At 39.3% G+C, this 15357-nt stretch overlaps 1 protein-coding gene across 4 annotated transcripts in view; it reads right to left on the reverse strand.

The window, feature by feature from the left end:
* The window catches only part of HDAC4 (histone deacetylase 4), a 93394-nt gene that overhangs the window by 47439 nt on the left and 30598 nt on the right, over positions 1-15357 (reverse strand). For all 4 annotated transcript variants that reach the window (XM_079976827.1, XM_079976826.1, XM_079976828.1 and 1 more), the window contains exons 5-10: positions 13569-13689; positions 11194-11315; positions 5906-6037; positions 4806-4918; positions 371-487; positions 79-277 (exon numbers count right to left, since the gene is read on the reverse strand). In XM_079976827.1, the coding sequence (XP_079832953.1) occupies positions 79-277; positions 371-487; positions 4806-4918; positions 5906-6037; positions 11194-11315; positions 13569-13689 (804 nt within the window). The remainder of the gene's footprint in view (positions 1-78; positions 278-370; positions 488-4805; positions 4919-5905; positions 6038-11193; positions 11316-13568; positions 13690-15357) is intronic.

The following is a 15357-nucleotide window of genomic DNA, read 5'->3' on the forward strand; positions in this document are numbered from 1 at the left end:
GCAGCTAGCCTTTGGCTTTTGGCACGGACTCTGAGGAACGCACTCATGCTTTTTCAGTAAAACTCTGGTTGTGCTCACCTGGGACTAAGGGGTTTTGTGCAGTTGGTTGTTCCAGTAAGACCATGTGTTGAAGAAGAGGGTTGTGTGCAGTTCCCCCATCCCTTTCCACTGCAGAACTGCTCAAATAAGGAGTGAGGTGGGTGCCAGGAAACAAGGAGATTCGTTGTTGTAAGGGTGGAATAGCAAGTCTTTCAGCGTCCTGCTGTCCTGATCCCCCCTGCAAGCATATAACTGGTAATACATTGAGCTTATGAACAGTTAATGTAACAAACAACCCCCCCAAAAAAACTTTGCATTAAACATCACTTACACTGGATGGGGCAGTTGCAGGTAGTCCTAACGTTATATTTGGCAAGGAGGGAGATGTGTACAAAGGAAGCTGCGTTACTGAGCCTTCACGATTCACAAGTCTATGAGCCAGGTTGGTCTGAAAAGGGGGGGAAATGGTTGCCTCAGAAGAAAGGACAACACAAGAACCACACACTTCATCTATCATCATTATCAGTCTGTAAAGGAACATAACATGAAATACAAGGGCAACTGAATTGGAATTGGAATTACTGGTGATCAAACTGTACTGAATCTTCCTCAAAGCCCAATGCACCTAGAGGGAATAGGATTAGAATCATAAGGCTAAATATACATTTTAAGACAAAATTGCTGCATGACACTGAATGAATGTCCAGTTTATCTAATTGTAGGCAAAATCAACTACAGTCGTACCTTGGAAGTCGAACAGAATCCAGAAACCAAAGCATGGCTTCTGATTGGCTGCAGGAAGCTCTTGCAGCCATTCGGAAGTCGTGGAAGCCCCGTCAGACGTTTGGCTTCCAAAAACAGTGCACAAACCAGAACAGTCACTTCCAGGTTTACGGCATTCGGGAGCCAAAACGTTTGAGAACTAAGCTGTTTGACTTCCAAGGTACAACTGTACTGTATATGCCATACCTTGCAGGTTGCACCAATATACTTATCACTCAAGTCAGTGATTTTTATCCCAAATACTTAGGAACACAACAACACATAGACATGTGACATTAGCTTGTTTCCATATAACTATCCACTGTTTGCAATAGCAGCTACTAAACTTTAGGGGGGGGACAGTTGTTGATTACAAATTAATAGATTTACACAAATACGTTGTAAAAAAAATATTAGAAGGAATTTTAATATTAATCACCTACTAATTTGAATCTGAAGTTAGCAAAAGGTTGCCTCTGTGTGCACCAAGAGGCTTTTCTGCTCCCTCTTTGTGGAGGCAATCTTTGTTACCACACTGCAACAAGTTTACCTAAAGGTAAGCCATTGACAGCAGCTTGTCAGGTATCAAGGAAGCTGAGGAAGAAAACCCTGGTGCATTTAGAAGTACTCAAGTGCTGGGGTAGGAAAAGGGGTGAAGATCCATATCATTCACTGAAGCCAGCCTTGATTTTTATTCATATTATTATATTATAATGCTAGGTTATATTACTAAACTAAATCTATTGGATTTAATTTTAAAATCATAGAATTCCACTGGCCTTGAACCATCACTAAAAAGATGTGCGCTTGATTAATGGAGAATATGAAATAAATTTGTGACATTTGATTACTAATCATACATTTCAAACAAGCAGATATGTATAAGCCTGCTCTCAGTGCACTGTAAAAAGATAATTATAGGGGGAGAAATGCCAACCTTTGCAGCACTGAGTATGGCTAAAGAGTTTCTAAACAAATTTGTTGATTTCACCCAGTAGCAAGTCATCATCTTTACTTTACTATCGTGTATTCAACAATACATCTCTTGAACACTTTTGTAATTACATTTGTGTGTATTTCAGACCATTTTCATCTCAGTGCTCTTCTGACCAGCTTAATACTATTTCTCATGAAAAATGCTTTAATGATTGGCTCCCAGCATAACCAGCAGGTGTTACAACCTTAACACTTTTCACAGTAATTGCAATTTTATGAAGTACTGTGTGAAATGTAAGTCTAATAGCACCAATTTTAATGTGTTGGGCAAGCTGAAATACAATCTGTAATTGATGCCAAAAGCAACTTCATGTGTATGATCTGCTTCATGTTCATTAATTTCTGTGTCAGAATACTAGTAAAAAAACATTGATGGAATGTTATGTTTTAAAGATAGAGCTTCAGTTTCTGTAAAAACATAGCTATGGTTTTTAATATATTGTAGTTCACAGACAATACCTATTTGTTATATACAACTTCGACCAAACATATGTAAAAGTCCATTATCAAGAGTACTCAGTGGCAGTAATGGCAGAGAAGAGGACCTCACCTTTACTATTCTCTCCTAAGGATGCCACTGCCACCCAATGGACTGCTTCCAAGCTCTTCAGGGCCTGTTTGACCCACAGAGAAAAGTGAAAGAACCCTCATAGACATGATGCAACATGTCTGCTAAATATTTTGATAAAATAAAGCATATCCGTTTTGACTGCTCCGTGATTCTCAGATGAAGGGCGGTATATAAATGTCAACAACAACAACAATCTTTGGCGATCAATTGTAGCCGACTAAAATTGTCTTCCATGAATATGGTCTTAACAGTGAGTCTGTAAGTGACTGTGGAGGCCAATTCTGGATCCACATATCCTTCCACAGTGGGGACATTGGATTCCGTGCGGGAGTTGATCACGGTGTGGATTTGCCAAGCGTGCCTTCCTCTTAGCCCTTGCGTCCTGTCCTGAGTTTGAGTGTCTTCTCCAACTGGAGCACTCACAGGCAACTGTTTCCCAATCGTTGGTGTTTATACTACATTTTTAAAAATTTGCCTTGAGACACAGTCTTTAAACCGCTTTTGTTGACCATCAGCATTACGCTTTCCCTTTTTAAGTTCGGAATAGAGTAGTTGTTTTGGAAGACGATCATCAGGCATCTGTACAACATGACCAGTCCAACGAAGTTGATGTTGAAGAATCATTGCTTTGACACTAGTGATCTTTGCTTCTTCCAATACACTGATATTAGTTTGCCTGTCTTTCCAAGAGATGTGTAAAAATTTTCGGAGACACCGTTGATGGAATCTTTCGAGGAGTTAGATATAATAGCAGTGTAGTAAAGGTGTTGCGAGGCACACAGCCCACTATTTATATTGCTCACTATTTACATCTTACAGCTGACAGGAAGAGGTTGACTGGTTGAGTCCAGGCAGTGGTGAATGCATCTTTACAAGAGGGAACAGGACCAAGCTGCCTTTCAAGATGTGACTGTGAGGCTACTCCTGGAAGTGTCATCCCTGGGTAAAGAGGATTATATTGCCTGGTCTCTAATATCCCCTTCTTGGGCAAGGGTGTTGTGCCCACTTTTGAAAGAGAATCCTTATCTGGATACATTTCAATCTGGGTTCAGGTCTGGTTTTGGCACACAATCTGTTTTGGTTCTCCTGCTTGATAATCTATGTTGGAAGAGTGACAGGGCAAGTGCAACCTGGCTCACCATCCTGAACACCTCAGTGGTCTTGATACTATTGATTATGGAAGGGGCAGATAACCTGTGGTTCTTCAGATACGGATGAATTATGATACTCATCATCCTATCATTCTGTTTCTTATAGTGAGTTTTATCTCTAAAGGACTTCTTTGTAGAAAATAATCCCTGACCACTGATAAGACTGGCTTAGGCAGTGGGACCACTGGGTCTCACCTGAAGAGTATTTCTCCTGGATGGTGGTCCATAAAGAAGACTATTATCTCCACCTAGCATCCAGGGCCAGGAAATGCATACAAATTCCACATCTTATAACATTTGTTTTAGTATTTTAAAACTGTAAAGCCCCTTTGGTGCCTTGGCAGAAAGGCAATACATAAACACAACATATACTATTTTAAAAATACCACCTGTAGAATGTGTCCATCTCCAGATTAGTTTGCCATTTACCATGTTCATCCTGAGATCCTTCTCTGGGTGCCTTTAGTTTGTTTCCACTAATTTTGGCTCTTCTGTTGCATGTGAACCTTAGTTCAAAGCAAGTCAGCTTCATGACCAAGGGCTTAAAGATAGCTTGTTTTGAAACTGAACAGTTAGTGATAAACTATGAGCCCAAGTTTGCAAATAGCCAAGACTAGAAAGCAAAGTAAAGTCTATTGAAGAGTTTCTCTTAGCTGCACAGGAGAATGGGGAGGGGCATGCAACCCATATCTAATTTGGACTCATTTCAGCTTGGGGAGCGTGGAGAACATCTGGTCTTCCAGATGTTGCTCAACTACAACTGCCATCAGGCCTAGCAAGCGTGGCCAGTGGCCTAGCGATGATGGCAGTTGCACTTCAGCAATATCTGTAGGGCCAAAGGTTCCCCATAACTGGTTGAGCATGACCTGAAGTAAGGTGATTGAACAAGTCATACTGTGAATATTTATCTGGAAAGGTGACAAATATTTGAAAAATGGAAATACCCAATAATAAAAATGAGTATGCATAGTTTAAGCTGTATGCACAGTTTAAATAACACTGCAAACAGTGCATTTTTACCAGCTTTTGTATTCCATCTTTTTTTTTTTTAACATACTTTTCAGAACTTTGGTGATTATACAACTTTCCCTTCACAGGCAAAATCTGTAAATATTGACTCACTGTGACAAAAATGGAAGCATACTTAGGTTTTTCACATTTTCTATTTACAGTCTATTCTTAAAAAATTGTGACATCTGAAGTAAAGTACTTTGCTCTCCATAATCTATAATGCAAGTTGGTGTACTGTAGAAAGAAACACAAATGTGCAAAGCAATGTATTTTACCTCTGCCTGAAGATTTGCAACTGATCCAGTAATGCCATTCTCAGTGCTTATGTTACTGGAACTATTATTTGGAGAACTAGGGCCAGATCCAGGAGCACTGTTGCACGCAGAGTCTAAAACACATTGAAAACCATTTATTAATGCCATTGTCATGCAATCATATTACAAAATAACAGGATTTTGTCAGCATTTCCACTAAAACTCAACAAACTTAACAAATTAACTGGATTTTTTTTAACATAACTCTGCAAATATTCCAAATACACACAAGATTGTACAGAATTAATTATACAATACAAGTCTATAAATTAATTGACAATTTATGGTAAGAATTATCATTATATCGAAAAGCTACAGAAAGAGTTCATATTAAACAATGGCATGTCAAGATATACCATCCAAGAGGTGACAACTAAAAAATGTTTTACCTACGGTTACATAATTTGCCTAGCATTTATTATTTTCTAGTAAATAAATAATGTGGGAAGCAGTATGGGGGCTGCATGGGAAGAGGACAATGGATGAAAACCACCTTTTCCTAAATAAATCTCTGTCCCTTCCACAAACGTGTGTGATGGACACTCTGGATCCGATTCTACAGCTCTAATTATAATAACTGATAGAGCTGCAAGTCATTAAAAATGAGTATTTTCACTTCTGGTATAAGTGTTCACTTATTCTAAAATTATAGGAGAATATATTAACAAAAAATCAAGAAAAACATGCTCCCTTATGGTGTATAATTCAGTTACTGGGCAATTTAGAAGCATCAGTAGAAATTACAGCTCTGGAGTTCAGTTTTTTAACCACTACCAAAATTATTGTAGCCTACTAGAAGAAAAGACACCATTCCCATATCCTATATATACTGACATCTCAGAATTTGAATAGCCGCAATCCTCAGATGGACTAACTCTGGGAGGGTAAGGGCAGAAAAATACAACAAATTTACTGAAAGAGAGTCATTGCTCACTGAATAATGGAATAGGAATACAAAATACATAGTGATTATAGCAATTATATAAAAAAGACATAATATTTATACAACTTATTTACGTATTTTGTAATTTAAATTAAATTAGCTCGTGGTCAGCACCTACCTGTGACATCTAATGGGCGCTTTTTAAGAGCTGTAACTACAGGTCCATCTTTTCTTCGTAATAATGGGCTACTCCGCCTTTCTGCAACCTTCTGCTTTAACCTGGATCGCAATTTAAGATTGGGTTCAGATGCTGGAATAAAGAGAGCGACAAGGGAGAATATAAGCTTATCATATGCATAAGTATCCCAGTAAAAATATCTTATTTAAACAACCCTAACACTTGCTATACCAAAAACATAACATCTAACACAGGGCATACTTACCACTGAATTAGAACAGCATCTGAAAGCATGGATTTAGACAACATTTCAGGAAGACATTATGGACCAAAGGGTTTAAATCTGAGCAGCTAGTAATCTATTAAATGTATTTCAAATATTGCTGAAGCCCTCTCATGTATCCTCTCATGGATAAGCGATCCAGAGTGGTTAAGAAAGCAAAACACGACACCCTCAGCCATTATATTGCAATCCTATGCCCTCACTTCCTCTGCCCATCAGTGCAAGAAACTTGGAAGTTTCTTCGTTCACTTGAGAAGGTCAGTTCACAAATCAGTGTCTGAAAGCACAATCTTCTAACCAAAGTTAGTTAAAATAAATTATAGTTTCCCAAGTATGTACATATAATAATGGAATTGCTGTCTGTTCTAAAGGGAAAGTTTGCACTCTCCTGTTGCCTCCTCCTCCGAGCTAGTTCCCAAGTATTGTTCCTTAAGCCATTGTTAGGTGATTGTCTATGTGTACTGGAATGAACGTATTTTCTTGGTAGCATACTTTTGTTTGTTATGCTCAAGTATGAACTTGATGTTAAACATTGCCAGTGCAATGGGGTGGCATGGCATAGTCATTCTCCTGGCACTAGCACTGCTGTTGCTTGTTGGACTATTAATTTAAAATGCTAATTATTATTAACAAATTTGGTATTGTAGTGTTCAAAGCACTTTACATGTTGTCTAACTGTAATCCTTAAACAACATGTAAGGCTAAGTCAGGGAGTAGTACCCAATGCAGTTCCATTAATGCAAGGAACGGTAACTTCTAGCCACACAATGGAATTTCACATTCCCCTCCTCTCCCTGCAACCTCCCAAAATCTGTTATGGGGTTTTCCCCAATCCTCCAGAGCAGATCTAAGGAGATCACAGTGGGTGAGCAGGGAGAGGAGAGCGAGGGGAAGTTATGCTAACAAAACTACGCCATTGGATATCATCCAGTATTTGTATCCTCAATGTTGCAGGTGGAAGGAATTAGGACGAGTGAGATATGTCTAAGGCAACTTAGTTCCAAGATCTGAAGAAAAAATTTCCAGATTCCAAGCTCAGTTACTATGCTACACCAGCTCTTAATTTAGGTTCTATTTTAAAGTATGTTTAAAAACATTTTTACACGTCCAAAATCCAGGATTAGGCATGCTAAATGATCTAACTAAATTTAAATACATTTTTAAAAAGGAGCTAAATAACTCCAGCCCTACTTATGAATCTACAATATATTGCTTTGGCCCTAAATTGCAGTTTCCTTTGATACTCGACCATATACAAATATATTATACTTGACCATAGTCAATGATGGCTCAGAGATAAAGTAGAAGAACTGGAAAAAAAACTTAAATTTGATGACAGAGAAACAAGTCCAAATAGACAATTCACTAGACAACGCCATCAAGTTAATTATTTAAAGAAAAAGAGAATGTCCTACCACTATTATTCATTTTATTTATAAAATTATTTGGGGGGGGTCACTTTTTGCTCAAAAATAACTCACAAGGACACTTACCATTTTAAAACTTTAAAATGATAGGGCTGCAATTCTAAGTACATTAGAATAGTTAAGCTCCACTGAAATAGACAGAACTTATTTTTATGTATATTGGTTTAGATTAGAATCAAGCTTTTAAATCACACAAATTATAACCATCCTATGGAGTGCCTTAAGTACAACACCACAAGCATAGTGTAATAGAAACATGTCATAAAATCAGTAAACGTATAAAAACAGCAGAGCTACAAAAAATGAACCTTAGGAGTCAGGAGAGGCCTGGACAAAAAAGTATGTTCTTAAACCTTCACTAGCCAGCTAAGCTATTGAACTAGAAGCTTGTTAGTACCTGCTACAGGGAACAATATCTGAAGTAATTTCCTCCTATATTTAGGAATTTGACAAGATGTGGCATAACACTCAGCAGAACCAGACTTTGGACCACAGCACGAAGTACAGGGTGGGCAGAGATACTGTCATGGTGTTTTGCACACGACAAGGAGTGGAGGCTCTCATTGAATTGCACATCCACACTGCATTATGCACTTAAGGTTGCCATGCAATTTTTCTAATATGCCACTGAGTGCATTCATAAGCTCAGCATCAACTTGCAGAGGAATATTTATTGGTAAAACATACTGCTAGTTTACAACCCAAACAAGTTTGTTTTTAACAGAAGTGTTAAAGTCACAGTAATTTGATCCACATAGCAACAACACTTTCCCCACATTTTTGCAAAAATAAAACAGCACATGCTGTACACTTTGCATATTAGAAATAATAGCCCTAATTTTCCTGTTTTCTGGAACCACAGCTCTTTGCAATAAAAGCTTTCTCTTTGTAAATAATACAATTAGTAAATAAGTAAACAAACATCCAGCAGCAGATGCTGCTCCATGACAAGATCCCAGGATCTTCACGATGAGATCTATAAACTGACTAATAGAAAATAAGCAGGGCAAATCTTGAAGACTTCAGCAGAGAAACGGCTATTAACAAAGGAAAAGAAACTTGGATCACCAGCACCTGGAACCTCATCACAATCCAGCCTGCTAACTATGCTCTGCCTTATCAGCTAGAGAAAGGGAAAGTCATAAACTGCACTTTGAACCACAAAATATGCAAGTCTAAGGCCCCCCCCCCTCAAAAAACCCCATGATTAATAAATTATATATCGGCAGTAGAGAAAGTTGAGCAGCACTTCCTGGACTTTCGCAGAAATTGTCTGGAGAAGAGCCTTCTCCTGCAACATTGCCATCGGTGGTAGACTCAAGGACAATTCCACAGACCATTTTTAGCCTTCGGTACTCCCCTGTGATTTTCCCAACCAGTTTTGTACACATCACCCTATTGCAAAGACTTCTGTACAACATTAGACAACGTTGTACAAACTCTTTCCCTCAACAGTTTGCAAGAAAATGACTGGGCCGTGTGTGTGTGTGTGTGTGACTGATCCACATCAGTCTTACCAAACCCAGTTTATGCCTAATTTCTCCTTCAGACAGCGCCCAGCTTTCTCAGAGAGATCCTTTATATGTGACCTTTGATTCCCAGATCCCAAATTGGTCAAACCTGTCTTTACTAACTGGACATAGTGGAGACTTCCTTAGAGCCAGAGCTCCAATCCATTTTTGCCATTTTCACAAACAGATTCTATGTCATCAATATCCTGCTTCTTAATGTTTTGAAATGGCCAGGCCCTGAAACTGGAGGCACTTTCTCCCATTTCCCCATCTACCCACAACACTTCTGTGTTTCCTCTGATTATGTGAACCAACCGCTTCAACTGAGAAGCTACGCATAGGAAACTCCCCATTTACACAAGTTCAAGGCACACATGACCAAACATGCGTGCATCACAGCAAACCCAGAAGTGGTACAGAATGGGGCAAAAATGTTTTGTTTTCACACAAAAGAGTGTGGAAACGATGAAAATGGCACAAAAACAGCACCTTTGAGGTCTGCAGAGGGTTAGAGTTTGAGCAAGGAGGTTTGGAGGGTGTTTGCAGGCATTTTCAATGCTTCCCCTCATATATGCAATTTCACTTAAACGTGTCATGCCTCGTAACATAACCCCCATGTAAATGGGCAGTTGCCTGTAGTACATGTGGGAGCAGGAGTATGCTGCAGGTTTGCAGATGAGATTTTTGTCTGAATGTCTGCAAAAGTGGGTCACCTAGTATACCTGATCCAGCGCTGGCATTACTGTCAATATCAATCTTGTTGATGGGTTTAAAACAGGTGAAGTTTTTGTTGACAGGGACACATACGGAAATAGTGATGCAATGGAAAACTGCCCAATTTTTAACACACAGCTGGATAGCTTGGAATTTAGCAGTACCAGAAAGGTTGACTCAGCACAATAGCTGTGAGAGGTGCTGCAAGAAGAGATTATTTCAAAATATCATGGGTGCCCATTATAACTTTTGTTAATAGACAATGGCAATTACTTCAGCCACTAGTCACTCAACCACCTTAGATATAACTAACCTGTGCACTGCTCTCCAAGGTGATACCAGTAATATGAGAATTGTACTCTGTATGTTTTTATATCAGCTTAAAAAAATTAATCTTCCAGTTCTGCTGTCAAATTTTCACATTTAAAGTTATGCAATAAGGTGAATTTGCATGACTATACTTCCTTTTTTTTTTTTTACTCTTATGTTTTGAGTTTTGGTTGTGGGGGGTGGTTCAATTTGATTAGTTGGTTCTTTGGAATTTTTTTCCTTCTATTTCTGGTCACTGCAAAATGGAGCTAAAGTGACTACAGTGGTACCTCGGGCTAAGTACTTAATTCGTTCCGGAGGTCTGTTCTTAACCTGAAACTGTTCTTAATCTGAGGTACCACTTTAGCTAATGGGGCCTCCTGCTGCCGCTGTGCTGCAGGAGCACGATTTCTGTTCTCATCCTGAAGCAAAGTTCTTAACCCGAGGTACTATTTCTGGGTTAGCGGAGTCTGTAACCTGAAGCGTCTGTAACCTGAAGCGTTTGTAACCCGAAGTACCACTGTATTACTATCTTAAGTGAGCAGCTTCATATAGGACAAGGGGATGAAATACATATTTACCTGAGTATTTGTTTCAAAGCAGAGGCATTCCTCAATACCCTTCCACCCCCACCCATACAGCCTGAGCTGTGGTAAGCAGGTACACAATACATGGCCTTTTTGCTCAGGGCACAACAGGAGTGCCTTCCTGAGGGAAACCCAATTGCTCCAAAACATTGCCTTTACGCATGTAAGGACAGCATGGTTACCTGAGGCTGATTATTCTATAGTACTATATCTACCAATGTTTTGCTGATTTCCGTGTTCTTCTGCTGTGTCCTGTTAACTTCTGACGGTACTATTTACTGTTTTCTTTTAAGATTTAATATCTTACCATTGTGTTTTTAATCTTAGCCACCTTTGGAAAAAATAAAGGCAAATATACAAGCAAAAGCACATGAATGAACAAAGATTAAATTATTTATGTAACTTTTTAAAAGAAATGTTTTAGAATGCTATGTGAACAATGCAAGGTAGGACTTACCTGTTTTCCTGAGTGGAAAATCATCTTTGGAATCATACATCCCTAGCACAGGATGATTATAAGTGCCTGATACTCCGCTTTGCGGTGGAGAGCTCTGGTCAAGAGAACTATGCTGTGTCTTCCTACAGAAAAAGTGAGGCATTACTAGCCTTGCAGTTTACACTACTTTCCCCTTAAGCAATAAGCAAGATTATTGATAGTTAACGTGGGCTTCACCGAAAAGCTTAGTTCGCCCAACCAGCCCTGATTGCAATCCTAGATTGAGTTCCTGCTGGTGACAGGCACCCAGTTACAAATCTGCAATTAGAGCTACCATGAGAGTGTTGATGAAGAATGTCCTTTAAGGGCTCTGGCACGTCCAGGTTCAAGGTTGTCACCTCATCCATCTATAAGTAAGCAGCTCTTGCAAAAATCAATTTGGTAAGAGATGCCTGAAGGCATGAGGAGGAAGCCTCAAAGCTCTCAAGGACCAACTCAATACATTATTTGACTGCATCTTTAGAGCTCCACCCTCCTACTGTGGGAGGGACTGCTGGTGATGACAGAGGCACTTCATGGAGATGCTCAGAGAGCATATATAGTTTGCTGGTCAGCTAATGTATAGACATTGGTCTGGTTAGGGTGAGCCACTCTGCCAAAAGGATCCTATTAAAAGACTCAGGGAAGGGTTTTGCTGTGCTCCAGAGGGAAACTTCATCGTCCCCTTTGGGCAGTGTTGGAGCTTCCCCATCTCCACTCTCTGTTCCCACCATCTGATAAAGAGTATTGGGAAGTTTTTGTGCTTGACGTTTTATTATGTTTTTTTTTTTTATTTTGCTGGAAGCTGCTCAGTGGCTGGGGAAACCTAGCCAGACTGAGAATTCAGTCTGAAAAAGCTTGTTCAACAGCTGCTCAGTTTGTTCCTCTTCTCCCTAGAGAGCTGTTCTTCTTTCTCTATGAGACTGTGTCCTTACCAGGAGATTAATATGAACATTCATCCACATGAGTGTTTTCAGTTTTATGCTTCCAAATATCTAACTTGATATTTCACAATATGGTTGATATAATGTATTCCTTACTTTGTACTGTTGCTCCCTCCCCTAAATTACAACTTCCCAGTTTCGAATAATTCTCATAATTGTAGACACAGCCTCTGAGATTACATTCTCAAACATCTTGGTTACCACGCTTAAGGTCACGGAGATCTGAATTCATTTAAAGTACCATCTCATTTCCTATCTTGGGCTGCAGCTTCCTCCTCACATCATTTATTTTGTTATCACCAGGTTGGGCATCACTTTCCTTTTGGATGAAGACAAGAGGGCAAAGTAGGTGTTGAACAGTTGGCACCTTCCCTCAGTCACCCAATAGCATTTCTCTGCCTTCTCCATGCAGAGCACCTGCCACTTGCTTGTTCTTCTTCTTGTATCAAACATAGCCAAAGACACTTTTTTAAAAAAGATGTGGGTAGTGCTGTGGTTTAAACCACTGAGCCTCTTGGGCTAGCTGACTGGAAGGTTGGCGGTTCAAATCTGCGCAATGGGATGAGCTCCCGTTGCTCTGTCCCAGCTCCTGCCAACCTAGCAGTTCAAAAGCACAACAGTGCCTCTTCTTCTTCTTCTTCTTCTTCTTCTTCTTCTTCTTCTTCTTATTATTATTATTATTATTATTATTATTATTTCTAGTATTTTCCTCTTTCTTCCTAGACCACAACCTTCAACAGGAAGGAGTGATGGAAAACCCCCAAGGCCCTTTAGCTTCCTGTCCAGAGTTTCAGTCGCTTGCTATATGTCAAAGGCTGCGTCTGGCAGTATCATGACCCACATGAATCAGAAGGATGGGGTTGTGGTCAGTGGGCTTTGTAAGTCTTGGCAACTTCTCTGTTACATCATGAATCTTTGCACCTGTGAAGGCAGCACACTTCCTGGGACATCCTCTGCACACGGCTGCCTCTGTCCCCCTCAGTAGGGAATCACCTACCATCACATGATGTCTCTTCCTTCTCTGGGGAATAGCAGCACTTGTTCTGTGCACTGTACCTCCCACAGCCATTTTGGTGTATTCTGAAGTCTGTAACAGCTGTCCTAGCTCCTCCGGCCCAGAATCGGTGTCCGAGATGAGGACAGGCAATCAAGAGCGGACCTCCGGAACGAATTACGTTTGTAACCAGAGGTACCACTGTAACTTTCGGAGGCACGAGGCAAGCAAATGGACTTATTTTCCATCACATTCAAAGGCAGGTTACAACTGTTTTAGAACATGCTACCCATGGTTTACTCCAAAGGCTAACCCTTTTGAGTTCAAATTTGGAGCAGAGTATTCTTTCAAAGATAAAGGGGAGGATGCTATCTAATAAGCAGTCAAAAAGTTGTTAGAAATAGGATGGGGCCACTTACCCATACCAGAAGCGCGGGTCATTAGAAATGCAATGGTTGAGATTCCGCTGGGCCAAAGCTTTTTTTTTATTTAAGACAAACTCTTGTAGCTTCATTTTTACTTCTGTGCTTGCCACTGCACCTGAAATACCAAACCCAAAGTAAATAGATTGAACTAGCACCCACAACATTAATTTGAGACCTACTTCATGAACTTACAAAAGGTTGTCTAAAGATTTCAATCAAACTCTTTCAATATTTTAAGCTATCAATAAAGAATTATTCTTTGCAATGAGGAGTGGTACACAATTACAACTGATGTTTGGAAATGTAAATTTAATCAGAGATTTATCTTTTTCCTATGAAGGGAGGTGCAACTGAATAGGATTTTACGCACAAAATTATGCCTAAACTAAAGTACTTGTAGAAGCTTTTCCAGCCGCTCTGAATTAAAACCATTTAAGAACAGAAGTGTTGTACATACTCAGGGGTTTTTTTTTAAGTTACATCTGCAGGCAAAGGTTGAAGATGAATGGCTCATGTACAGAAACTGTCTAGGAAAACCTTCCAAATAAGGATCTTTGTTCACTATATCTGCATAAATATTTCCATTCACAGTCAATCATCTGTTTTGTCAAACAGAAAATCTGGCATCTAAGAAAGTTACATGTTTTCAAAGTCTAGAATTACATTTCTAGCAGCATAATTTCTCATCACTATTTACTTCACAAGATACCAGTCCATCAATGCACAGACAAATTCTTGTGCAGTGAGACTTCAAAAGAGCAACATATTGAAACTTTACAGTCTTGCCATCAGCAAAACTCTTTTCTGTCTCTGGGTCCTGACTTTATGTAGCTTTAATAGCAACTTTCCACATTATTTATTATTTATTATTAAATTTGTACACTGCCTTATACCTACAGGATAAAATCACATTATAAAAACACAAAATACATAATCAAAATAGAAACAAAAACAACCGATATTCAAAAGTACTGCAGGGAACAAGAATGGGACTTATATATGACATGAACTTAAAAGTCTGCTGAGTATTGTTAGGTAGCTTTGATGGAAGTTCAACCACCATTATTATTAGTAGTAGTAGCAGCAGTTGTTGTTAAACAGGTTTTCTAGAGGCTTTGTCCAAATTTGCGGTTGTGCAAATTGTTGTGCTCCAATTCCAATTTCACAAAGTCATTCCAGAAAGATACAATGGCTCATAGAACTGATAGGCTGATAGGACATTGTGAAGTCAAAGAGATTCAGAGCTGCCCTTCCATTTTCAGTCTCTTGAAGCAGACATCCCATCACAGTGCGGAAGGCAGCCCACAAACCAGACCAGAACATCAACTAAAATATTTCAAACCATCTGGTAGCTACCAAGATCACCTGGAGCAAAAGATGGTTTCTTCATGAACAGCCTCGTGGGCATCTTCTTTCAACACAGCCAGAACTACTCCTTCCTTTTTTTCTTGTTGCATGACTAACAAGCTATTTATTTACTTATTCTTCTTACAATAAAATATGTTTCAATATTTTCACTTCCAACCCCACCTGCTCTTTCGCACTTTATTTTAAAAAGGAGTAGCTTATTAATTATGTGTGTACTCTCTGTATATACCTTTAAATGGATAGCTGGTTACGATGGGGAAATGGAAGCTCTCTTAAGCTACGAAACCTAAGATGAACTCTTGTTATACCTCTAGTCACTGACCTACGTGCTTTTATAAACAAAGATCTCATTCATGAAGCCACTGTTTATGTCCATAAAATCTATCTTCTTAGCATACGCAATAATGCAAATACC

Source organism: Podarcis cretensis (genome assembly GCF_951804945.1).
Source record: "Podarcis cretensis genome assembly, chromosome: 1".
NCBI lineage: Eukaryota > Metazoa > Chordata > Lepidosauria > Squamata > Lacertidae > Podarcis > Podarcis cretensis.